The sequence below is a fragment of the Cheilinus undulatus genome, linkage group 1 (genome assembly GCF_018320785.1).
Source record: "Cheilinus undulatus linkage group 1, ASM1832078v1, whole genome shotgun sequence".
Taxonomy (NCBI): Eukaryota; Metazoa; Chordata; class Actinopteri; order Labriformes; family Labridae; genus Cheilinus; species Cheilinus undulatus.
This window is the reverse complement of record NC_054865.1, coordinates 4,605,386-4,630,680: the sequence shown is the minus strand read 5'-3', so window position 1 is coordinate 4,630,680 and position 25,295 is coordinate 4,605,386. Positions and strand designations below refer to the sequence as shown.

General features: G+C 44.7%; 3 protein-coding genes and 1 long non-coding RNA gene across 4 annotated transcripts; 1 reads left to right on the top strand and 3 right to left on the bottom strand.

Annotated features, from left to right (window-relative positions):
* Nucleotides 1-725: 725 nt before the first annotated feature.
* LOC121511343 (basic proline-rich protein-like) lies at nucleotides 726-3,071 on the bottom strand. Its single transcript, XM_041789992.1, has 4 exons — nucleotides 3,048-3,071; nucleotides 2,084-2,848; nucleotides 874-1,939; nucleotides 726-730 (listed from the first exon to the last, which is right to left on the bottom strand). Exons 1-4 carry the CDS (start codon nucleotides 3,069-3,071, stop codon nucleotides 726-728), a joined length of 1,860 nt encoding a protein of 619 aa, XP_041645926.1.
* Nucleotides 3,072-6,337: 3,266 nt separating this feature from the next.
* Nucleotides 6,338-6,768, top strand: LOC121519657 (histone H4-like). Its single transcript, XM_041802500.1, has one exon. The coding sequence runs from the start codon at nucleotides 6,457-6,459 to the stop codon at nucleotides 6,766-6,768; it is 312 nt and encodes a 103-aa protein (XP_041658434.1). The 5' UTR covers nucleotides 6,338-6,456.
* An 896-nt stretch (nucleotides 6,769-7,664) lies between these two features.
* LOC121519261 (histone H2B type 1-O-like) lies at nucleotides 7,665-8,033 on the bottom strand. The gene has a single exon (XM_041802150.1). It carries the CDS (start codon nucleotides 8,031-8,033, stop codon nucleotides 7,665-7,667), a length of 369 nt encoding a protein of 122 aa, XP_041658084.1.
* A 13,457-nt stretch (nucleotides 8,034-21,490) lies between these two features.
* On the bottom strand, nucleotides 21,491-25,015 carry LOC121520141. Its single transcript, XR_005992767.1, has 3 exons — nucleotides 24,901-25,015; nucleotides 24,489-24,675; nucleotides 21,491-21,720 (listed from the first exon to the last, which is right to left on the bottom strand). It is a non-coding gene; the product is annotated as an uncharacterized LOC121520141 (long non-coding RNA).
* Nucleotides 25,016-25,295: the final 280 nt, after the last annotated feature.

Genomic DNA, 25,295 nt, shown 5'->3' with positions numbered 1-25,295 from the left:
GGGCAGGTGCTCAAGCCCCTTTTTGACGTCTATGTGTGCACTGTCACGGGTTACGGGGAAAAAACTCAAAAGGGAGGACCCAAATGCAGATAACACAAAAGATTGATTTAATGAAACAAACAAAAGAACTACTTACAACTTAAAACACCGGAATCAAAATCAAAGAAACAAAACAAAATCCAAAGGAGCACGAGGAAGCACGAGGAGCTGACACGAGGAAGACATTTGCAATAAACCGACACAGACACAGGGAGACACAGAGCTTAAATACACAGGGAGTGATTAACAATGGCAGACAGGTGTGGACAATCAGACACAGGTGAAACTGGTGAAGGATAATCAAAGTGGAGGGAAACTCAGGCAGGAAGCAAAACTGGAATAACACACAAGGGAAGGCAACTACAAAATAAAACAGGAAACATGGGACCTAACACAAGAAGCACACAAGGACTGAAAACTGAACACAAGAAGCAAAACTACAGAAACACTGAAAACACAGGAGGATACAAAGAACCAAGGAGTGAACTCAAACACAGGGAGTAAAACTAAACATGAGACATAGGAATTAACCAAACATGAAACACAGGGAATAACTAGACATAAAATACAAGGAGTAACTAAACATAAAACACAGGGAGTAACTAAATACTAGAAACAGGAAAATACTACACAAGAAACACGAGGGCTAAAGAAAACTCCTAATAAACTCCAAACCTAAAACAAGATCAAACTAGAAAACAAGAATTCACAAAGATAACCATATGAAAACTCAGAAACATAATAAATCAAAACCTGGATCATGACAGAGCCCCTCCCTCAAGGAACGGATTCCAGACGTCCCAAACCAAAAAAAATCCAAAAACAGTTCAAGACCAGCAGGGTGGGTGGGAGGGGGGCCTGGAGGAGGGCCAAAGAGTCCATGTGGGCTGTCAGGGGGCAGCCCAGACGGGCACGAGAGTTCAGGTGGGCGGCCCAGAGGCGGCCCAGAGGGGCACGAGAGATCAGGTGGGCGGCCCGGAGGCGGCCCAGAGGGGCACAAGAGATCAGGTGGGCGGCCTGGAGGCGGCCCAGAGAGGCACGAGAGTTCTGGTGGGCGGCCGGGGGGCAGCCCAGGAGGACACGACGATTCAGGAGGGCGACCCAGGGGCAGCCCAGAGGGACACGAGGATTCAGGAGGGCGGCCAGGGGGCAGCCCAGGAGGACACGAGGACTCAGGAGGGCGGCCAGGGGGCAGCCCAGGAGGACACGAGGACTCAGGAGGGCGGCCAGGGGGCAGCCCAGGAGGACACGAGGATTCAGGAGGGCGGCCAGGGGGCAGCCCAGGAGGACACGAGGATTCAGGAGGGCGGCCAGGGGGCAGCCCAGGAGGACACGAGGATTCAGGAGGGCGGCCCAGGGGCATCCCAGGAACACAGTTGGGGGTCAGAACCACCGACGGGGAGCCAGGAGCCGAGGGCTCTGTCAGGACCTCCGACAGGGAGCCAGGAACAGAGGTCTCCCTCAGGACCTCTGACAGGGAGCCAGGAACAGAGGTCTGGACAGCCACAGATGAGGAATAAGGAGCTTGGGTCTGGACGGCCACCGACGAGGAACCAGGAGTCCGGTTCTGGACGGCCACAGACAAGGAACCAGGAGCTTTGGTCTGGACGGCCACAGACGAGGAACCAGGAGCTTTGGTCTGGATGGCGACAGACGAGGAACCAGGAGCTCTGGTCTGGATGGCCCCCGGCAAAGAGTCAGGATCTGGGGTCCGGACGGCCTCTGGCAGGTAGTCAGGATCTGGGGTCTGGATGGCCGCCAGCAGAGAATCAGGATCTGCGGTCCGGACCGCCTCCAGGGAAGAGTCAGGATCTGGGGTCTGGACGGCTTCCAGGGAAGAGTCAGGATCTGGGGTCTGGACAGCCTCCAGGGAAGAGTCAGGATTTGGGGTCTGGACGGCCTCCAGCGAAGAATCAGGATCTGGGGTCTGGACGGCCTCCAGGGAAGAGTCAGGATCTGGGGTCTGGACGGCCTCCAGCGAAGAATCAGGATCTGGGGTCTGGACGGCCTCCAGCGAAGAATCAGGATCTGGGGTCCGGATGGCCTCCAGCAAAGAGTCAGGGGTCTGGACGGCCTCGGACAACGGGGTACCAGGCACAGGCCTCCAGACCGCCTCGGACAACGGGGAACCAGGAACAGGGCTCTGGACAGCCTCAGACGACAGGGAACCAGGAACTGGGGCCGGGATGGCCTCAGGCAGGACAGGAAGCAGACAACACTCAGCCGGGAATAGTGGCTGACGGCGCTCTGCCGAAACAGGAACCAGAAGGCGCTTGGCAGGAACAGGAGGCAGACGGCGCTCAGCCGGGACTGGTGGCTGACGGCGCTCTGCCAGAACAGGAGCCAGATGGCGCTTAGCAGGAACAAGAGGCAGACGATGCTCAGCAGGCTCAGGAACCAGACGACGCTCAGCAGGCTCAGGAACCAGACGACGCTCAGCAGGCTCAGGAACCAGACGACGCTCAGCAGGCTCAGGAACCAGACGACGCTCAGCGGGCTCAGGAACCAGACGACGCTCAGCGGGCTCAGGAACCAGACGACGCTCAGCGGGCTCAGGAACCAGACGACGCTCAGCGGGCACAGGAACCAGACGACGCTCAGCGGGAACAGGAAACAGACGGCGCCCAACCAGAACAGGTGGCTGAGGCTCTGCGGCTCTGGAGCCACGTGGCTGAGGCTCTGCGGCTCTGGAGACACGTGGCTGAGGCTCTGCGGCTCTGGAGACACGTGGCTGAGGCTCTGGGGCACTGGAAGCTGGAATCTCAGGGGTACTGGAAGCTGGACTCTCTGGGGCACTGGAAGCTGGACTCTCTGGGGCACTGGAAGCTGGACTCTCTGGGGCACTGGAAGCTGGACTCTCTGGGGCACTGGAAGCTGGACTCTCTGGGGCACTGGAAGCTGGACTCTCTGGGGCACTGGAAGCTGGACTCTCTGGGGCACTGGAAGCTGGCTGAGGCTCAGGGAGTGGTGGCTCTGGCTCAGAGGAGTTTATAAAAGCCAGCAGCCACCCAGGCAGCGAAAACTTTAGCCATGGTTTTACAGCTTTCTTTTGGCTATCTTTAAAGCTGCCTCTCTAACAGAAGCATGAGCTGCTTTGTCCTTCCAAAGTCCATAGAAGGGAACTAAAATGTCAATTAGTTCAAAAAGCTCATCTTCAAGGTGAGGATCTGCTGGGTCCATTTCTGGTCGGTTTATTCTGTCACGGGTTACGGGGAAAAAACTCAAAAGGGAGGACCCAAATGCAGATAACACAAAAGATTGATTTAATGAAACAAACAAAAGAACTACTTACAACTTAAAACACCGGAATCAAAATCAAAGAAACAAAACAAAATCCAAAGGAGCACGAGGAAGCACGAGGAGCTGACACGAGGAAGACATTTGCAATAAACCGACACAGACACAGGGAGACACAGAGCTTAAATACACAGGGAGTGATTAACAATGGCAGACAGGTGTGGACAATCAGACACAGGTGAAACTGGTAAAGGATAATCAAAGTGGAGGGAAACTCAGGCAGGAAGCAAAACTGGAATAACACACAAGGGAAGGCAACTACAAAATAAAACAGGAAACATGGGACCTAACACAAGAAGCACACAAGGACTGAAAACTGAACACAAGAAGCAAAACTACAGAAACACTGAAAACACAGGAGGATACAAAGAACCAAGGAGTGAACTCAAACACAGGGAGTAAAACTAAACATGAGACATAGGAATTAACCAAACATGAAACACAGGGAATAACTAGACATAAAATACAAGGAGTAACTAAACATAAAACACAGGGAGTAACTAAATACTAGAAACAGGAAAATACTACACAAGAAACACGAGGGCTAAAGAAAACTCCTAATAAACTCCAAACCTAAAACAAGATCAAACTAGAAAACAAGAATTCACAAAGATAACCATATGAAAACTCAGAAACATAATAAATCAAAACCTGGATCATGACATGCACGTGCCTGGACCTCACGTAGGTGGGGTACAAATACCTAACGAGGTGAGGAGGTGGGGGGTTTCTGGAAACACAACACATTTCTACTAATAATGGCAGGCGTCCATTATTTTCCACTATATATGAAAGCTCTAATTCACTAAAAATGTGAATTTTCAACTAAGAAAATGATGTTGATGAAGTCAAAAAGGTTTGAACCCTTTCAGGCTGTTCAGAGAAGTCACTGATTGTGCTGCCTGCATACAGCAACCTTCAGACACGTTATTTACTGCAAAAGCTCATTTTCAAAAATCCCAGATAAAAGTACGATGATAAACGATGTAGCCAAAGTCTTAGAGTTTGGTTAGGTCAGGGAACAGAAAAGCCCTGCAGCGAGAACCAGTACGCTCCTGTCCTGAGGGTGAGAGGTCAGGCTGGGGGAGTTTTGTGTACATAAGAAGAGCTAAGTTGTCCAAGATTTGCTTTTGAACAACAAGAGGGGAGAAAGGAAACGTAGATGCTCACATTGGATGAGTTTTAGGCTCTATTACCGGTGCGTTAAGAAGACCAAAGTTGTGTCAGCAGAGAGGATGATGGAGATAACGTCGACTACAGTATGGATAGCTAAGACTAAGAAACTGTTAGTAGCATCACACAAGTAAAGGCAGAGGGAAAGGAGGCAAAAGGATCGTCAGTAATGGGCTGCAGGGGCCAGAAGAACAGGAAAGATCACATTTTATTGTTACTCTCAGCTGTGCTGTGACGTCAGAATAATTCATTCGAAGATTGACGAGTTTAATGGTGAAAAAGTGACTTAAGTGATCCTACTACGTCTGTAGGTAGATGTATTGTTGTTCAAAGATTTAAATATGATGTCAATATTTGGGCTGAATGAGTGTAGATGTGGAGCTGTCCTTGGTGCTGAAGACTGATCCTGACAGCAGTCAGAGAGAGAGGCAGAGATAGGCTCACTGTGATCAGCTGATTCTGAGCTAACCTCCTGTATGTTCTGACTGATTGTTGACTTGATATTCTATTTCTTTGGACAGTTGTTGTAAGGTTTTCTGTGGATAAAACTTAAGCAGAAAAGAAAAGAATGGAGCTATTTTTCTTGTATGTGTAATGTTGCCGTGCTGTAATAAACACGTTGTTTGGTTGATCTGTTGCTCATTCATCCACCAACTCAGTCTCCAAGGTTTCAGTCAAAAGTTTACAGTCTGAAAATGATTCTATCTATCTATCTATCTATCTATCTATCTATCTATTCCATTGATGACGTTAAGGACTTGACATAATGTTAAAACTAATGAACATATAAGTTTCACAAAGAAGTAAATACCCGTTGGACAGGAGAACAATTAATGTAAGGATACAAAGTAGAATAAGAAAAATAAATATAAATATATAATAAATATTACAGTAGTATTAAATGTGATAATATTAAAGGTGCCATGAAGGAGCTGTATAGATGTTTGAGAGCTGGTAAAGATTGAGTCAAAACATCTGAAATAATAAAATAAAATAAAAATATGGAGTGTAAACAGGATAAACCCATGTCATCGAGAAACAAAAATGAGTTTCTATCATACCTCCTAGAGAGGAAAACACAGTTATTCCTGTTCCTGAGCTTTAAAGCTGTCATGGATCAACATGTTTGACTGATTTCAGCTCTCAGCAGCTAAACCACCAGCAGAGGGCGCTACAGCTCTGTGAATGGCAGCCTTGGTCAGAGTCTTTGTCCATGCTGCTAACAACTAACCTTGCAAAGCAGATGGATACGCCCATTTCCTTGTTTTTCACTGGTGAATCCATCTTGTTAAGCACCCATCTGAAACGTTTGGGCCCGATTAGAAAGTGACAGGACCAATCAACGACAAGGGGCAGCACTTTCAGGCGCAGCAGAGTCGTGACGTTAACAAGCAGCAGCAAGAGCTGGTGCAGTTATGGAGGGAGAGATTAGCGTGGATGCTGCGAAAGCGCCAGTTTTATCAGAACTTGACCACATTTCTTCGTTAAAAGAAGAACAAAGAACAGCAGTGGGTTGTTTTCTTTTCAAAAACGACAAAAGTCGAGTACTTAGATGTCTTTAGTCCCCATGTTTCCCGTTATTCCTTAGTGGCTGCGCACCCGCAGCTCGATAACTGCTACGTCACATGTTTGTTGCTCTTAATGGCCCGTAGAGATGTGATAGAACATTCATCCAATCACACTCCGAGTTTTTTTTCAAAGCCTCTGCCTTTTCTCAAACGTTTCCTATTGAAGCGTGTGCGTGTCAGGTTAGCTAACAACGGTCCCCATGCAGGATCAGAGGACTACAGTAGATGGAGCTAGAGCACCAAGAGGGTTGGAGGAAAGTTACAATCCACAGAAGAAGAACATGCCAGTCTTCAGCCTCCAACACGTCCTCAAACACTCTTCATAATGACGTGATCTGAGACGCTGAGGTACTTCGGTTATTCCATCTGAATAGTGAAAATGTCTGGAAGAGGAAAGGGAGGAAAAGGACTCGGTAAAGGAGGCGCCAAGCGTCACCGTAAAGTTCTCCGTGATAACATCCAGGGAATCACCAAGCCCGCTATCCGCCGTCTGGCTCGCCGCGGTGGAGTCAAGCGGATCTCCGGTCTCATCTACGAGGAGACCCACGGTGTGTTGAAGGTCTTCCTGGAGAACGTCATCCATGATGCCGTCACCTACACTGAGCACGCCAAGAGGAAGACTGTCACCGCCATGGATGTGGTCTACGCTCTCAGGAGACAGGGACGCACTCTCTACGGATTCGGAGGTTAAACTCACATCCTCACAACTAAACAACCCAACGGCTCTTCTAAGAGCCACACACGTCAACTTGAGAGCATATTCCCGTGTTTTGCTGATAATTCAAATGTGTGTGTATGTCGGAGACCATAATATGCTCCATATAGAGTGGTAACAATCTAACTCACGTCACACACTGCTCCAAACATGGATCAGCTTACACTCAACCGGTTCACCCTTTCTGTCAACAAGGCCTCTAATTCCATGCTAAAACACCTGGATGTTGGACTCAAAGTCAACAGCTTAAGGACAACGCTAGCAGACACAACAATCAGCTGATCAAGGAGGAGCTGTCATTACTCTGTGCTGCTCACATCACTCATTGTTAATACACACAAAGCAGCACGTGCACACTTGAGAAAAAAAGTGACGATTTAGAGATCCTTGTAGATTCTTCTTTGTGTCAGAATGACGTCTCTTAGTGTGCTGTGCAAGTGTATTTACCCAACAATCATCAGTACATGAGAAGATGAACAAAAAACACAGCAAACAAAGAAAAACTTTGAATGGAGTTATTCTCGGTGGTTTGGATTTATTTGTCAAAGTCAGCATTGGCAGAGATTATTTGCTGCGTTTGAGGCCATTTCTCCCAGATTATTCCCACTCACTTTTAGAAGTGAAGAATCTTGAAATAAAACACTCTATCCCCTTAATGTTGGTGAAGTGTTCTTTCCATCTGAAATAGGAATGCGCTAAAAATAAAAACACCGAACTACAATACTGGTAAAAGAAAAAAAAAAAAAAAAAAGAAAATAATATTAATAATTAACATCCTTCATCAGCTAATGCAGTTAGAGGGATTGAGCTCTTGTAAATGGTGGGTGGTCCTGAAAAGGACCTTTGGTTCGGTTTCCAGACTAAGAGCAGGTTTACTTGGAGCTGGTGTACTTGGTGACGGCCTTGGTGCCCTCAGACACGGCGTGCTTGGCCAGCTCTCCGGGCAACAGCAGGCGGACGGCGGTCTGGATCTCCCTGGAGGTGATGGTGGAGCGCTTGTTGTAGTGAGCCAGACGGGAGGCCTCCCCGGCGATGCGCTCAAAGATGTCACTCACAAACGAGTTCATGATGCCCATGGCCTTAGAGGAGATCCCGGTGTCAGGGTGGACCTGCTTCAGGACCTTGTACACGTAGATGGCGTGGCTCTCCTTCCTCTTAGTCTTCCTCTTTTTGCCACTCTTGGTGGCCTTAGAGACGGCTTTCTTGGAGCCCTTCTTCGGTGCTTTCACTGTATCAGGCATGGTGCTGGTCTAACAGATGGATGAGTTCCACCTGATGCAGTGATGTCCGCTGAATAATTCCAGCTTCAGGCGGAAACGTGGCACTCCGCTCTGCACGCAGGTTCGTCTTTTAGCCTTACATCCTCAAAGGAAATCGGCACTAATGCTATGATATTTTCCAAGGTATAACACTATTTCCTCTGTCTCTGTTTAAATGAGCCGGCTGTTTTCTACTGGCATCTAGCTCGCTTCCTGTTGACATGCCCCAAAGGACCCTGGGATCTGGAGTCCAGTCTAACCAGGGGGTCTCTGTTTTTAGCTGCTGCTGCACTATCCTTGGTAAACTATTTCAGTTTTTCTTCACTCTAAAAAATGAGTATAAAAATTAAAAGAAAAGCAAATGATAACATGATGATGAAATCAAATGATAAATTATTAATAATCAATCCAGGCTCAGGGCCAGGATTAAATCTTTGGATAGGCCCACCAGTTCTGGATTGATCTGTTGATTTAAATCTTAAACTGCCCCCCTTTCTGATAGAAAAGTCCTATAACCTACTATTGAGAAATTGATGGAGATATTGAATCATTTAACCTATGATAGAGACAGCGATCTCATGTGACATCTAAAGAATCATTATTGGTGCAAGTAAGCAGGTAGTTTTGTAACCTATATATTTCATTTTTCTGCTAAGCTAAAGGCATAACTAAAATTGTCAGATGACTGTTCTCTGACTTCTCTGTTAGAAAAATTCTGCTTTTTGATGATTAAGAGACTAAAAACAAAACAAAACAAAAACAAAACAAAAAAAGCAGGGTCTTAAAACCTTAGGACATTTTCTGACTTTAATCTGCTAGACTTAAATTCCTCTCCTTTACATGCTTGTCTCTCTGCCCCTAATGGATCATCTGATGATCTGAGACATGCGTGCGCATGAGCGCACAGTTTTTCAGTCCTGCTATGTTTAGTTATGGCTTCACACCTGACATCATAAATCTGCAGGCTTTAAAAAGAAACTGTTTAGGTTTAAATGGCATTAATGTTTGTATTAGATAAGGTATAAACAAGCAAAGCATATCATTTTCAAAACTAAAGTGGGCCAATGAACAAGTGGGTGATCACAAGCCCATAAGGCCCACCCATAACACCGCAGCTGAATGAAAGAATGAAAGTAATGTCAAGGCTCAAATTAGTAGCTTTCAGTCATTGAAAGCATTTAGATGATTTGAGGTATAAAAAATTAAAATATACTATAAATAAATTAAAATTAATAGAATAAATAAGTAAATAGATATTAATAAATTAATAATAATAAATAATATATTTGAAATAAATAGAATTAAAATAATTCCAGCATGACTGATGTTGAATGTTAAAAGACCAATCAATGACAATGAGAGCATAATCATATGAATGTTATTATATCATCAAACTAAATGGTAAATGCTGAATTACCCCTGCATGTATATTGTGTCAACCCCCATTTTCAGTGTGCTTGTAGCTACCAGTGTCCAGAGAAGTAAAACTAGTATTCCTTAAACCGATTCATATATTCAAGCTCTAAAATCTCCATCAACCTACTAAATATGATCATACACCCGTTGATGGCTCAGTGCAAAGGTGATCAGGTTTATCTGTTTTATCAGATCATTAAAAGATAACTGGGATCAGCAGTAATGATGTGATCACGGCAAACAAGTATAATTCCCAAAGAAATTGTACCGTGAAGGCTGCAAGCTGAATGAGATGGTGCTTTACTAATCGTTAGTCAAAGTTAAAAGTAAATTATCATGACAGATGAGTAGAATTCATAAGAATGAGGTCTTATTAGATTCAGGTTAAAGACAAAGCAAGAACATTCACAGAGTAGAATTGGGTTAAATGTGAGTCTGTTGTTTAAAAACACAAAAACTGCCTGGTGCGCTGACAAGGCTAACTAAAATAAGAGTGAAGACAGGATGTCCTTGGTTCTAGTCTTGACACAACCATGCTGACTGGCACCTACACAAAGTCTGGGGAGTGTGGGATTGTCTGATCTGGTTGGTTGGGATTTTGCATAGTGGTGGTTTTATGCCTGCAGTTGTATCCAAATATCATCCCCGGGTAAATGGAGTGATGGGTGAAGAGTGGCCTGATTTAATGTTCAAAGACGAGTGACACTCACTCAGCCCTGACATTTATCCATAAGGAGCTGGGACTAGCACTAAAGCTAATAAGAGATAAACTAAAACAAAACATTTTGGAAAATAAAGACTTGGCTAGAAAACCAGCGGAAAAAACTAATGGAAGCTGGACTGAGGTCAATCACGGAGGGTGAAGACGAAATGGAGAATGGGAACTAATGAAAAATCCAAAACTATTATAACCTTGGTAAAAGCTCACTATAATCTGTTATGCCAGAGTCAATCCGCTCAAATAATCTTCAGAAATGCTGATCATATGATAGAAATGGTGTAGCTAATGGGTACCGCTAATTCTGAAGGAAGAAGGTAACGACTGAGACGGTGCTTCCAGGGTGTGGGCCGTGGGAGTCCTTGTGCTTTATAAACCCATTGATATAATTTTGCAAAATAGAATTAGGTTTAAATTATCTTAAGATACCTAACATGTCAAATGCTTCTTTAAAGTCATTTAAGTTACAAACAAGCAAGTATAATTAACTTGCATGTCCCATTTGAATATTGTCCAGGATGGGCTCATGGTTTAACTGGTGCTGAACTAACTGGTGACACCCTGGGGCATTAAACCTTGCCGCATTAATCACTACTAGGAAGGGGTTTTTATTATCAAACTACATTTTAAAGATACATTTAAGAGTATATGTGACTTGCAGATGCCTGTCTAAGTATAGCAGGTATTCAGTTCCACTTGAGATGTTTAAAACCAGCAGTATGTAACCTGTACAGGAACCCCTCCATTCATATTCTGTTCAATGGTCTTAAAAAGGAGCGCCCAGACAGCAAGGATAAGCGCCTTCCATTTATTTTATCATTAGTTAACAAGCTGGTGTCTCACCTAAGACAAGGGTGTTTTGGGGCATATGTAGATCTTTTACTTGAAACAGTTTTCCTCACAGCTTTTTACAGGTTTCTTAGGTGTGGTGAATACACATCCAGCTCCGAACGCTTTCCCCTTTGCACGACTTCACTGTTTCTGATATTTCTGTAGATCATCACTCTTACTCAGTTTATCTTAAACATTCTAAAAAAGATAGAGATCATAAAGGTTCAATTATCGTCATCTCAGAAACTAATACTCTCTTCTGTTCCCTATCATCCATGACCTGGTACCTGCAATGCCGTCCATCTGCAAAACCAGACGAGCCCTTATTCATGGCCAACAAAAGAAAAGTCATGTGAAGATCCTGGTTCACCTCACGACTCCATCTGCTCTGCCAAAGATGTGGTCTCCCTCCTCAGCTCTACACCCCACACTCTTTCTGCACTGGAGCAGCTACCACCGCTGCAGAACTGGTTCCTGCTTCTACTTTGAAAATTCTGGGATGCTGGTTTCATCAACTTATGGGTGTAAAGGAGATCATTATGGCTAAAGAAAGCAATGAGCAAAAAGTCACGATTTGACACGTTCAATGCACTAAAATCCTTGAATCAGGAGAGGTTGGCTGGGTTTGTTCAGTAGTTTCACCAAGAACCTTAGGATGCACACCTGCATCTTAGTCACAAAAGGTGTACAGCATGCTTGTGTATCACAATTTTTTTTATATTTCACTTAACTCTAGTATGACCCAGTTAGGATGCATGCTTGCATCATTATTTCTCTCTGGCGTCAACAGCATACTGCTGTATCACATAGAAGTTTTATTTACATATCATATAACAGTAGTATGACCCGTTTAGGATGCATGCTTGCATCATTATTTCTTTTGGGTCTACAGCATGCTTGCTGTATCACATAGTTTTATTTACATTTCACTTAATTCTAGTATGACCCATTTAGAATGCATGCTTGTATCATAATATCTTTTTGGGTCTACAGCATGCTTGCTGTGTCACATAGTTTTATTTACATTTCACTTAACTCTAGTGCGACCCGTTTAGGACGCATGCTTGCATCATTATTTCTTTCTGGGTCTACAGCATGCTTGCTGTAACACATAGGAGTTTTATTCATATCACCTAGCTCTAGTGTGACCCGTCTAGGATACATGCTTGCATCATAGGTTCTTTCAGGGGTCGACAGCATGCTGCTGTATCACATAGAAGTTTTATTTACATTTCACTTAATTCTCGTATGACCCGTTTAGGATGCATGCTTGCATCATTATTTCTTTCTGGGTCTTCAGCATGCTTGCTGTAACACATAGGAGTTTTATTCACATATTGCTTAACTCTAGTATGACCCGTCTAGGATTCATGCTTGCATGATAGGATATTTCAGAGGTCTACAGCATGCTTGCTGTAACACAGAAGTTATTCACATATCAGATAACTCTAGTATGACCCATTGAGGATGCATGCTTGCATCATTATTTTTTTCTGGGTCTTCAGCATGCTTGCTGTCACACATAGGAGTTTTATTCACATATCACTTTACTCTAGTGCGACCTGTCTAGGATGCATGCTTGCATCATAGGATCTTTCTGAGGTCTTCAGCATGCTTGCTGTAACACATAAGTATTCACATATCAGATAACTCTAGTATGACCCGTTGAGGATGCATGCTTGCATCATAGGATTTTTGGGGGTCTACAGCATGCTTACTGCAACACAGGTTTTTAAGTTATACATCACTTAATTTGGCATGACCCCTTTAGGATGCATGCTGGCATCTTAGTTTATGCAGCAGTCTGCGGCAGTAACGCTATAACGCCAACTCTAACTGTATTCCATTTGGCAATAAATGGTTCAAATCTATGACGAGGGTGTTCCTGACTGAAATGAAGTTTACGTAAGTTCATGCAGGACACAGAAGTCATACGCCCAGCTGACAGGCTGATGCTCGAATCACTATTCCCAACCCCACTCAACCAATCACAGCGCGTGTTTAGCAATAAGGCAGTGTATTTAAATTACGTCTCCACTCTCACTTATCCCTGCCACTCCTATGCTACCCCGTCGCTGCTGTCTGAAATATTGCCTCCTCCACCCCAGCCTCCTCCATTAAGTCTGCAAGTTGTATCCTATCAAATTTCTATGTATGTATTTACCCAAATGGGGGATTTTGCATGCATTCCCTGGAAAGCCTAAGCAGGCTGCTTGGCTAACCCAGGGAGTACTCTGAAAAGCAGAGCTATAACGCCAACTCTAACTGTATTCCATTTGGCAATAAATGGTTTAAATCTATGACGAGTGTTCCTGACTGAACTGTATTTTCTCCTATGAACACAGGTATGGAGATATTTTTTTTCTGTGTGATTTAATATGAAGTTTAGCTGCTTCGTTTCCTGTGTGGTTACTAAACAAGTGCAGAACACAACGCAGAGGACGAGCACTCACGCATGGGTTACATTGGTGCCGTGACCCTTCAGGATTCTGCAAGCATCGATGTCGTCTCGATCACCGAGGGGTGCTCATCTGGACTATCCTTTATTTCAAGTTGGTTACTTTAAGGGCATGTCATAAAAAAAGTGAACACCTTGATTGTCACTTAAGTCACTCAAAGTGACAAGAGCACTTAACTATTTCTGCATACTGTGTGAACGTAGGTTGCTTGTATAAATTTTTTCTCTCTGTTTTATTGTGTTGCATGATGGAGCCTTTACCCAGTTTTGATGTTTCTGAGGGGGGGCTAATCCTAATTTGGGATTTGGGAGGGGTTGGTTCCTCAAAGGTGATGTTCAAACTCCCAGAGTGGTTGGGTTGAGAACACCTAGGTTTCGCTCTACTCATATGCAGGTTCCTTCTTGTGAATTGGGATCTCCTCAGACTGCACCACGTAACGAGATGAGTACTCTCATCTCAGAGTTGACCAATCAGATTGGTCAGTCTATAGTTTCACAGCTGAGGAATGACAAAAAGATAGTGAGTCCATTTCTGCAGAATCTCTTAAATCAGAGCAGAAACCTTCTGAGTTTAACTTATCTGGTGTTAAACTTGTCATGCAATCAGATGTTAAAGAACCACCAAGTTTTAGAGGTGATGGTGGTGACATGTGCTCACTTCATGAGTGGGTAGAAATGATGGAGTTGTATCTAGTGAAAAGGAACATACCAACTCACCAGCAGTCACAGGAGATATTAGCTAGGCTTATGGGGAGAACTAAGGATGTAGTTAAGGTATCATTACGCCACAACCCTTCAGTTGACCACATTCAGACTCCTGACCTGGTCTTTGACATCTTGAAACAACACTTCAGTGAGCTGACTTACTCTTCCATGCTGATGGCTGACTTCTATAACACTAAGCTACAGCAGAATGAGGGTGTGATGGAATACTGGATAAGACTGAACAATGCTATCGACTTTGCAGATGAGTGTTTACGAAGGCAGGGACACAGTGTTGAAGATCCAGGACGAGAAAAGTGTCAATGATGTTCATCAAGTATTGTCCAGACCCTGTTCTCTACAACAGGCTTAGCTTTAAAGCAGCTAAGGAGTGGACTACCAGTGAGGTGCAGGAACACATCGACAGCTTCCAGCGCAAGTTCAAAATATGCTCTTGGACCCCACAGAGGCATGTGGCTTGCCACACCCAGGCAACTTCAGGGAATGGTGAGGAGGCATCACTGCTGCCCCAGGTCAGTTCTACCCCACAGTGCCCCTTATCCCAAGGTGTTTATTCACAGCCTTCACCTGTAACTACCTTTAGCCCAGTTCCAGCTCCTGTTGTCCCTTCTGGGTTGCTGACACCAACAGCCCAGTTTGTTCCAGCTCCGGTCTCTACTGTTACTCCACACCGTTCTGAGGTATCAGTGTCCCCCCATCCCGACCCAATACTCGCCTCCCAACCCCTGCAGTCTCCAGTGTCTCTCCCGGCTGTCCAGTCTCGTTCTTTTGGCAGCCAACCTGTCCCAACCCCTAACCCAGCCATTGATGTCGGTAGCATGCACGCTTTGATCAGTCTTTTGGATCGCATGATGGCACATCAGAATGTGCAGCACGCAGCACCTGCACCAACACCAGCGAAGCGGTTTGCTTCAGGCCCTTCTCAGAGGAGAAGCTGCCAAGTCTGTGGTGATACGAGCCATTCTACACTTATGCACTGCAGGAGGAATAATCTGTGTCTCTCATGTTTCACCACTGGCCATTGGAAAAGGGACTGCACTAAAACTAGCCAGACAAGCAAAGGTAAGACTGATCCTGGCCACAGCCAACCTTGGGGAAACTAGCACACCCACACTCAGAGAGGGTCCGTGTGGGTGGTGAACGAAAAGCCCTCAGTGATGACGCATCAGATCTTAAGCTCCTTTATGTCAACACCTGTTCAGCCTTACCAGAGGGTTACCAAGTTGTGGTTTAAGGAACGACAGAGGTGCCAGCTTTCAGTGAACTGTTCTACACAAAGGTTGCAGTGAATGACAAGGTTGCACTGAAGGACATGATTGATTCAGGGTCCATGGCTTGCACTCTAAGTGAGGAAGCAGAATGTCTGCTCAGAGCAGCTGGAGCCCTTGAAGGAGAATCTCAATCAGCGGAGAAGGTTGTGCTCGTTGGCTGTGGAGGTAAACAGACACACCCCAAATTTATATATGACCTGAAATTGACCGTCTATGGAGTGAAATGCATTGTCCCTGTCTTAGTGGTTTCAGGCCAGCGTGATGACATCATAATCGGCTCTAATGTCCTAAAGCTTCTGATGCGCTGCATGAAAACTGATGGTGACTACTGGAAGCTTGTGTCAGCTGGGTGTGAGCATTCGCTTTCTGAATATGAACATTTCTTGGATATGATCTCATGCACCACCAGATGGAGGGGAGATGAAGTGCCTGACAAAATTGGCACCGTCAAGCTACCCAATGCGGTTACATTACAACCTCAGTGTGAACATCTGGTGTGAGGAAGGCTGCCCAGCTGTGTGCCAGTTTCTCCAGGCAGCACCATCATCGTGGAGCCTTGCACCTCAAAGTCCAGACCAAGGGACGTTCTTGTCGGGTGAGTTGTCACGCCAATGTGGGGAGATCGGTGGGTACCCTTGAAAATCACCAACCTCTCGTCCAAACCTGTCACTCTGAAACGAAACTCCAAGGTTGCAGATGTTTCACCCTGTATTGCAGTGGAAGACTTGGCTTTTCAGCAGGGCTCCTGTAAGCTGGGGGGCAGAGAGAAGAAGGAAGTGGTCAATACACTTGACTCTGATGTTGATCTCAAAGAGAGGCTCTCAAATCTGGATTTGGGCGACCTTGATGTTGAGTCATGTTATGCCAGTCCCCGCCCAAAGAGAGAGCTTGCTGAGCTTGTTGAGGAATATGAAGATATTTTCACCAGACATTCACTTGACTGTGGTGAGGCCATAGGGTTCGAGCACCGTATTCACCTGACAGATGACCGACCGTTCCGCATGCCCTACAGGAGAGTGCCTCCTGCTCACTACCAGAAGCTCAGGCAGGTGCTCACTGACATGGAAGAAAAGGGGATTATTCGAAGGTCCATCAGTGAGTACGCCTCTCCCCGGTATTGGTTTGGAAAAAGGATGGCGGACTGAGGATCTGTACGGACTTCGGATGGCTGAATGCGCGAACCCTGAAGGATGCTCATCCACTTCCTCACCAAGCAGACTGTCTTGCAGCACTTGGCGGCAATGCTCTCTTTAGCACTATGAACCTAACCTCCGGGTTTTACAACATCCCCATGTGTGAAGAGGACAAGAAGTACACTGCCTTCACGACACCTGTTGGCCTGTACGAGTACAACAGAATGCCGCAAGGGCTCTGCAACAGTCCAGCTTCATTCATGCGCATGATGTTGAACATATTTGGAGACCTCAACTTCACAAGTCTGCTCTGTTATTTGGACGACCTTTTCGTTTTCGCTCCAACTGAAGAGGAAGCTCTAAGCAGACTCAGGGTGATTTTCCAGAAGCTGAGGAACAACAATCTCAAGCTGAGTCCCAAGAAATGTTACTTCTTACGGCGATCAGTTAAGTTTTTGGGTCATGTCATTGACAGGAATGGTGTTGCAGTGGATCCAGCTAAGGTTGATGTGATCTCAAAGTTGCCAAAAGAAGCCCTGATTGCTCAGCTGTTGCCAAGCCTCTGTTCGCTCTGACAGCCGGTCAGAAGAGAAGAGGTCAGACTGGCAGGGCTGGTAAAGGTACCGGCATGTTCAGGAAGTTAACTGCTGCAGACTGGACCCCTGCATGTGATGAAGCCTTCTTACGGTTTAAGACTGAGCTTCTGAACTGTGCTGTTTTGGCTCATCCTGATTTTTCAAGACCCTTTCTCTTATCTGTTGATGCGTCTTTGGACGGTCTGGGCGCAGTGCTATCTCAACTGCCAACTGGAGAACAGAAGGAACGCTCCATTGCCTTCGCTAGTAAAGCCCTCAGCAAGTCACAACAGAAATATCCTGCCCATCGTCTTGAGTTCTTGGCTTTGAAGTGGAGCATCTCGGAGAAGTTTTGTCACTGGTTGAAAGGACATGAGTTTACAGTGTGGACCGACAACAATCCGCTCACTCACATACTGACCAAACCCAGGCTTGATGCTTACGAACAAAGATGGATGGCCAAGTTGTCGTCCTTCAACTTTGACCTGAAGTACATACCAGGTCCAAAGAATGTTGTAGCAGATGCCCTCAGTCGTGTCCCCTTTACTTCTCCCATCAGCATGCGCCTCATTCAAGAGCCCTACAGCACTTTAGTGCATGAGGCAGAAGGTGCTGAGGCTGACGAGGTGCAAGATGCTTTGAGACTCAGTGCCCAAAATCTTCAGGTGGTCCAGTGTTCTGAGTCGACCCTGGCACACACAGGTTCCTGCAGCCCTTCTGAAGTGCGAGCCTCTTTGTTGTATCACAGCAACTGGGAGAGCAGTACTGAGGTCAGGGCTGTCCACCTAGCCCATCATGTTCAACAGCTGCAGACAGTTGGTCAAGACACCTTACCTTCGCTTACCTTGCATGAGCTGGAGGATCACCAGCTGCAAGATCTTTCAATCTCTGGTGTGCTGCCATTTGTTGTCCACAAGAGACGTCCCTCCAGACGAGAGAGACATGGCATGACGGCTGGGTCATTGGCCTTGCTGAAGCATTGGGACAAGCTTAAGATTCAGGATGGAATTCTGCACAGAGAAAAAAAAGACCCTGTGAGCAAAGCAAAGAGGTTGCAGATGGTGTTGCCGGTGAGTTTGAGAGACATGGCATTGGAAGGAGTGCATGATTTGGCCGGACATCGGGGTCAGGTCAGAACGCTCCACCTGGCAAGGCAACGTTTTTTCTGGTCCAGTATGGAGAGAGATGTGAGGGAGTACGTTAGGTGTTGTGAGAGGTGCGTGTTAGCCAAAACTCCAGAGCCTGCTGCACGAGCCCCATTAGAGAGCATCAAGACCTCAGCTCCCATGGAGCTCGTCTGCATTGACTTTTGGTCAGCAGAAGACAAGAACAAAAAAATCTGTTGATGTCCTTGTGGCAACCGACCACAAAAATGGCTTATGCCTTTCCATGCCGGAACCAGACCACTAAGCAGGTTGCAAGGAAGCTGTGGGACTGTGTTTTTGTGTATATGGTTTCCCTGAGTGTATACACTCTGATCAGGGCCCGAGCTTTGAGAGTGAGCTGCTGTCTGAGTTGCTGCAGCTGTCGGGTGTTGCCAGGTCTCATACAACCGCCTATCACCCCATGGGCAACGGTGGCACAGAACATTTCAATCGCACTCTTGGCGACATGCTACGTGCCCTTCCCCTGAGATCCAAATAAGACTGGCCACAACAGATTCAGACATTGTCCTTCGCCTACAATGCAACTGTTCATGAGACCACTGGCTACGCACCGTTTCACCTGATGTTTGGCCGTGTCCCCAGGCTTCCAGTAGACAATGTTTTCAAGTCTGTCCTGCATGATCCAATTGTAACAGATTTCAGCAGTTATTCCAGGACCCTTGTAACCTGTAGTCTGAAGCAGCCAAGGTCGCTCAGCAGCATGCCACAAAGGAGCAGGAGCACCAGGCTCGCCAGTATAACAAGAGGGTCAGAGGTGTCTCTTTGCATGTTGGAGATCGCATGCTCCTGGCTAACAAAGGTGAGCGAGGCAAGAAGAAACTGGCTGACAAATGGGAACCTGTGGTATACGTTGTTGAAAAGAACCCTAAGACTCATATCTACAGGATCAGCGATGCCTCAGGCCAGTGCAAAGTTGTGCACAGGAACCTTCTTCTGGATGTTAACTTTCTCTCCTTCAAGGATAAGCTGGAGAGTCAGACCTTGGATAGCTTTTCTGATGTTGAAGATTCCAGTGATTGTGGAGAGTTAGATGGACTCAGTAGCCTTGGAGTGGAACCTTCTCAGGTACGGACATCTTTATGGGTCCAGTCTGACTCAGATGATGCTGATGGGTCCAGTGCAGCTGCTGGACTTGTTTCAGGGCTTTCTGAAGTGGCTGGCTCCCAGTATGAGACTGTTACCAGGATGAACACTGACCATGTTTCCCCTGACTCTTTTGCTGACTTTGGAGTGACTCAGACTGATGTGCTGCATGTCTCTGCTGTCACCCCTGTTGACTCTGCTGAGACTTTGACCAACACATGTCCAGTTCCAGCTGACTCCCCTGTTTTCCCTACAGAGACTGGGATGCTCAGTGTTTCAGTTCCTGTCAGTTTTCCTGCCAACTCCTCTGTAGAGCAGATTGTTGCTGATCCCCACATGGACCTTGACTTACCTCCTCTGTTGACATCCAAGCACAACCTCATTCATTTTCCTCCGGGAATGCAGACCGGGTCACAGCTAGTGGGAGGGTTGTCAAGTCAGTTAACAGGCTCATAAAGAGTATGGTACAGAGACCTGTCACTTGGGGTCTGTTACTGCCGCATAAAGCTCGCTCTGTTGCTTAAGTTGATATGTATTTTTTTTAATGTATTTTTTTGAGTGTGTGTGTACTCTGTGAATGTGTTTGTCACTTTGAACACTGGGTTGGAATAGGGTACCCAGGTAGACCAGATTTTGTGAGGTGTAGGCCGCACCTCTTCATTCCTTAAGGGTTGGAGGCCTGATCAACCTTCCTGACTCCTTTTGATCTGTTCACGGATAGTTTTGAACTGAATCCCAAGGATGTATTCTTTGTGTAATGGTTTAGTGTGGTGACTGTACTCAGCGTTATTGTTCTTTTATGGTTTTGGATGATGATTTTGGTGAAATTCAGGGGAGGTGAATGTAGCAGATGATAAGGTTGCAACCAGTGAATTTCACCAAAACACTCATTTCTGGTCCTATTTTATGTTCAGAGTCTTTTCCTCCCCTCTCCTGCCTGTGTTTTTGGAGCCTCAGTGTGCGTGTGAATACGTAGCAACATTGGTACATGCGTGCACAGCACCCGCTCTGATCAAAGCTTTTACCAGCATGGTCAGAGGTAGGTCGATTCTCAGCAAAACTCAACCGATAAACTGTTTTAAAAGTTGTTATTTGTCATTTACTTACCTTAAAACTGCTGCGTTGAGTTTCATATGAAATCCAGTTTGTTCTGTGTCCACTTTGTTGTTTTTGTGAGGTTGCTAACTTGAGTTGAAGCGAGTTTTGTTGTGAGGGTGGGAGCCGAAGCTGGTGGGATGCAGCATTCATGCTAGGTTGGGAATCCCCCCAGGTTTGACGCGTGTGTGTGTTTTTTATCAGAGAGAGATGTGCGCTGCAGCCAGAATCACACTGAGGATTTCTGTATTTTTCTCCTATGAACACAGGTATGGAGATATTTTTTTTCTGTGTGATTTAATATGAAGTTAAGCTGTTAAAATGTGGAATTTCGGTTGAGGCAGCTGCACTTTTATGTTGTTTTTAGAGCTGCTTAAAATAGGTTTAAATGCATATAAATGCTTATGTTGTTCAGATGTTATTTCAATGTTTGCCAAATAAGGAATGTTCTGATAAAAAGCTTTTACCAACATGGTCAGAGAGAGAGATGTGCGCTGCAGCCAGAATCACACTGAGGATTTCTGTATTTTTCTCCTATGAACACAGAGCTGCCAAAAGTAAAGATCCAGAAAACATGCTTCGTTTCCCGTGTGGTTACTAAACAAGCGCAGAACACAACACAGTGGACGAGCACTCATGCATGGGTTGTGTCGGCTCTTTGAATGTAGTTTTTACCTAGGACAGAGATTCTCTCTTGTATTGTCATCAGGCCGGAGAGTTGATGGGCGTATTGGTAGTTGGTGTAAGTGGGGAGTCTGTAGCACATTTTTATTGCCAGGTTTTGGATTCTTTGCAGTTTTTGGAGTTGTGTTGTTCCCATATTGCACCATGCAGGTATGGCGTACTCAAAAAGGAATCTGATGTATGAGGTATATACTTTTTTTTTTTTAGTACTTTATTTATATTTATGAATTAAAACAAAAAAAACTACAACAGCAACAGTTGATTATAGACAGTTCAGACAGGATTAAGCCCTCCTCCTCCCACCTACCCACACACATTCATCGGGTGAACGAAACAAGACAAGAACATACACACAAATAAAGTTAAAATGAAATGAAATAAAATGAAATAATAACAATAAAGGACAATGGTGAGGCTTTCGATGAGTCTCCTCCAGGGCAGTAAAACTACATCAAGTCCGGGTCTTCCTGTTGCAAATTGAGAGTGTCCATGTGATCAATGTATGGCTTCCATATCCTGAAAAATTGTTTGTGTTTATTCCTTAGACTGTAAGTTATCCTCTCCAATGGGATACATTTATTCATTTCTGAAAACCATTTTGACAGAGATAAAGTACCGTAATTTCCGGACTATAAGCCGCTACTTTTTTCACATGCTTTGAACCCTGCGGCCTATACAATGATGCAGCTAATTTATAGATTTTTATGGGCTAACTGACTCTTCATTTTTACGCAGTGACGGTGGCGCAACAATCCCTGTCTTTAAGCAAGCAACTATGAACTGCGCCATTTATGATATCACGCGCAGTTTTGAGGATATTTTTAACATCAAAATGTTGTAGTTTGACGACCATAGCTGATAACAAGTTGTTAAAGGGCTGCACTGAGCCGTGCGCATTTTTCTCTGCTCCACAGGAGTCGTAATCCGTAAAAATGTCACACACTCAGACCCTTCTCACTGAGTCAGATGCATTTGTATTTGCCTTCACTGCGAAAATTCATAGAATGTGTCAAATAGTTTCTGACTGCCATCCTGTGTCTCTGCCACTCCTTTAAAATCCCACTGGATCCATCTTGACACAGAGCTTTATACAGCACACGCTCATGCGTCATAGCGCAGAGACAAGTTGGAGAGATAGAGAACAACTTTTTAATTCTGTCTCTGTTATGACCTGTGAGTAGGCTACAAACATATGCCTTTATCTGTTATATTTTCATGGTTGATATCCACATAATACACCCGCAAACTACGGTGTTTAAAGTCAGGTTTCACAGAGAGAAAGAGCGAGAGAGAGAGAGAGAGAGAAGGGTCAGGCGGTGGTGAGCAAGAGAGAATAAAGCAACAGGCACTGATCTGAATCATCATTCCCCCATGTATCTGTTTTATTTCCATGGGTGATATCCACATGATAAATGAGCAAACTTTGGTGTTTAAAGTGAAGTTTCAGTGGTGAGCAAACGAGGTGGAAGCAGTGGGAACTGTTTTGAATCATCATTCATCTTGGACACATATGAAATTTCGCATAAAATCAAGCCTGTTTCGACAAAAACGGGAATTAAAATTACAATTTCGGCATTAGTTTGCAGCCATGATTACAACAAGATGAAACGGGCTCATTATGCAAAGGCCTTAACACTTTGCATGCCGACCTGTGTACTGAGACACTTGCAGGCTGCAGCAGCCTCCCAGTGCTGTCAGCACGGAGACCGACGTGCTTTCACACAATGTCATGCCAGTGAGAGAGCCCACTGCTACAAGATTTTTAATAGATTAAATAAACTCCTTGATAGTGCATGTGTGCTAAATGGAAAAGGTGCATCTGTCTGTGTGTGCATGCTGAAATGCAGGCTCATCCTCATCATTCCAGCCCATCAAAATGACGGACAGCCTTCAAAATTCTCCGTCATCCTTCAAAAAAATCCGTCAATGAAGGAGAATATTTGGTTAACATGACCTCTGCTCATGTTACAATGTGGACACCTGCGGCTTATAGACAACCGCAGCCTATATGTACACATATTTTTTTCTTTTTAAATTTTTTTGGTGCGGCTTATATTCAGGTGCGCTCTATAGTCCGGAAATTATGGTACAGTCGGATTTCCAGGTTAATGCTACACATTTTCTTGCAACTGCAAGTGCAACCTTACTAAACTTTGCAGAATTACTATTAAGGTTGAGATGGGTGAAATTACAGAGCAAGCATATCTCAGGATCAAGTGGAAAAGGAACCCCTATGATAGAAGACATAGTATCACACAAATCCTTCCAAAACTTTTAAGTTTAATACATAGCCATGTAGCCTGTAGAAAAGTACCTTCTGTGATGCCACATCTAAAATATTTTTCAGATACTAAGCTGTTGCATTTATGTAGCTTCTGAGGAGTGTAGTAGAGCTGGTGAAGGTAATAGTAATGAGTTGTTCTGAACCTTGAATTAATGGTTGCACAGACACTATCTTTGCTTAGGTCTTGCCACACCAACTCATCTATTTTTATGTTTACATCTGTTTCCCATCTCTCTTTGGATTTATCTATGTGTGATGTATGGGAATTCTGCATCAACATTGAATAAACTCTGGTAATGAATTTTGAGGTGCGCTGATTGTCGTGGAGCAGTTGTTCAACCGAAAAAGGGTCGGGCAAGGACATTTGATCCCCAAGAGTACTTCTGAGAAGGTTTCTTAATTGGAGATATGCGAAAAAATATTCATTAGAGAGTTTATAGGTATCCTTAAGTTGCTCATATGACATCAGTGTGTTCCCTGTGTAACAGTTCTCTAAATGTGTTATTCCTTTTTCATACCAGAGTTTAAAAATGTTATTGTTACAGAACATTGGAAAGAGCATGTTCTGCCAAAGAGGGGACTTGCATGACCGATCTGCACTGTAAAATCCAATAGCTGCCCTGACATGCAAACATTAGTTAACTTTACTAGGTTATCAACAATATGCACTTATGACTGGTATTTATGAAGTAACAGTCACTTGCACGGTGAAAAACGCAAAATATTTAGTGTTTAGAGTGAAGGTTACTTTATTTATAGTTAAGTAACTATAACAGGATATAGTGAGGTAGGAATATACGAGCCAGGGTTTTTTTTTTTTTAATTTGTTTTGAGCCACAGTGTAAGAGATCAGAGCCAAATAAAATCTGTACCAAAAGGTGGCAGTAATGCACCGAAGAGACGGATGCCAACCGCTGTTAAAAAAGAAAAAGAAGAAGAAGAAGAAAAAGAAGCACGTGCAGTAACAACATACAGGCTGTGTTCGAAACCGCATACTTACCTACTACTCATACTAACTATTTGAGTATGCAGTGTGTCTACACTGGCAGGATGCGATTTTTGAGTATGCGAGAAGTTCCCGGATGCATACTGCATTCGCCAGAAATGTTGAGTATGCATCATGAGCTTACTATGCATACCCAAATTACCCAAGATGCAGTGCGACGTGACCGATGGTCACTTCCTTGCTGCAAACAGGACAGGAAAAAAACAAATTGAGTAAGAGCTAAAAGCTGAGTAAGGTTATATATATAATTATAGATATAGTTATAGATATAATTATAGATATAGTTATAGATATAGTTATAGATATAATTTTTTTCTACAATTTTTATGCTAGGAGGCATGTTATATTAGCGATTTCTCATTGGATTTACATTGGTTAAAAAATAAAATAAATACAAGTAACTTACATCTGACAACAAGCCCGAGTCGATAGCGACCATGATGTACTGAAGACGGCGGGCCGATCTTCGTCTCATAGCCAACAACACTCTCTGCATAAGGCATCATGACTGGTCAAATTACGTTAACGGGACAAGATCAGTCCAAACGGCGGTGTCAAGCAAGATATATTGCGGGTAGGTTTGCTTCTCTGTTTTTCAAAGTAAAAGCACTGATTTATCATTATGGGGTTTACGTATGAGAAAGGGAAAGGGGTGTTTTATTTTTTGAAAATAACCGGAAGTGCATTGCTCACTACAGCTAGCTTAAATTTCGCCGAATTCGTCCGAACAAAATTTTAAACGATTGGTATTTGGACAAACAAACGACACACTCGGGATCTAAACGGCCACTTTCTCGCCTG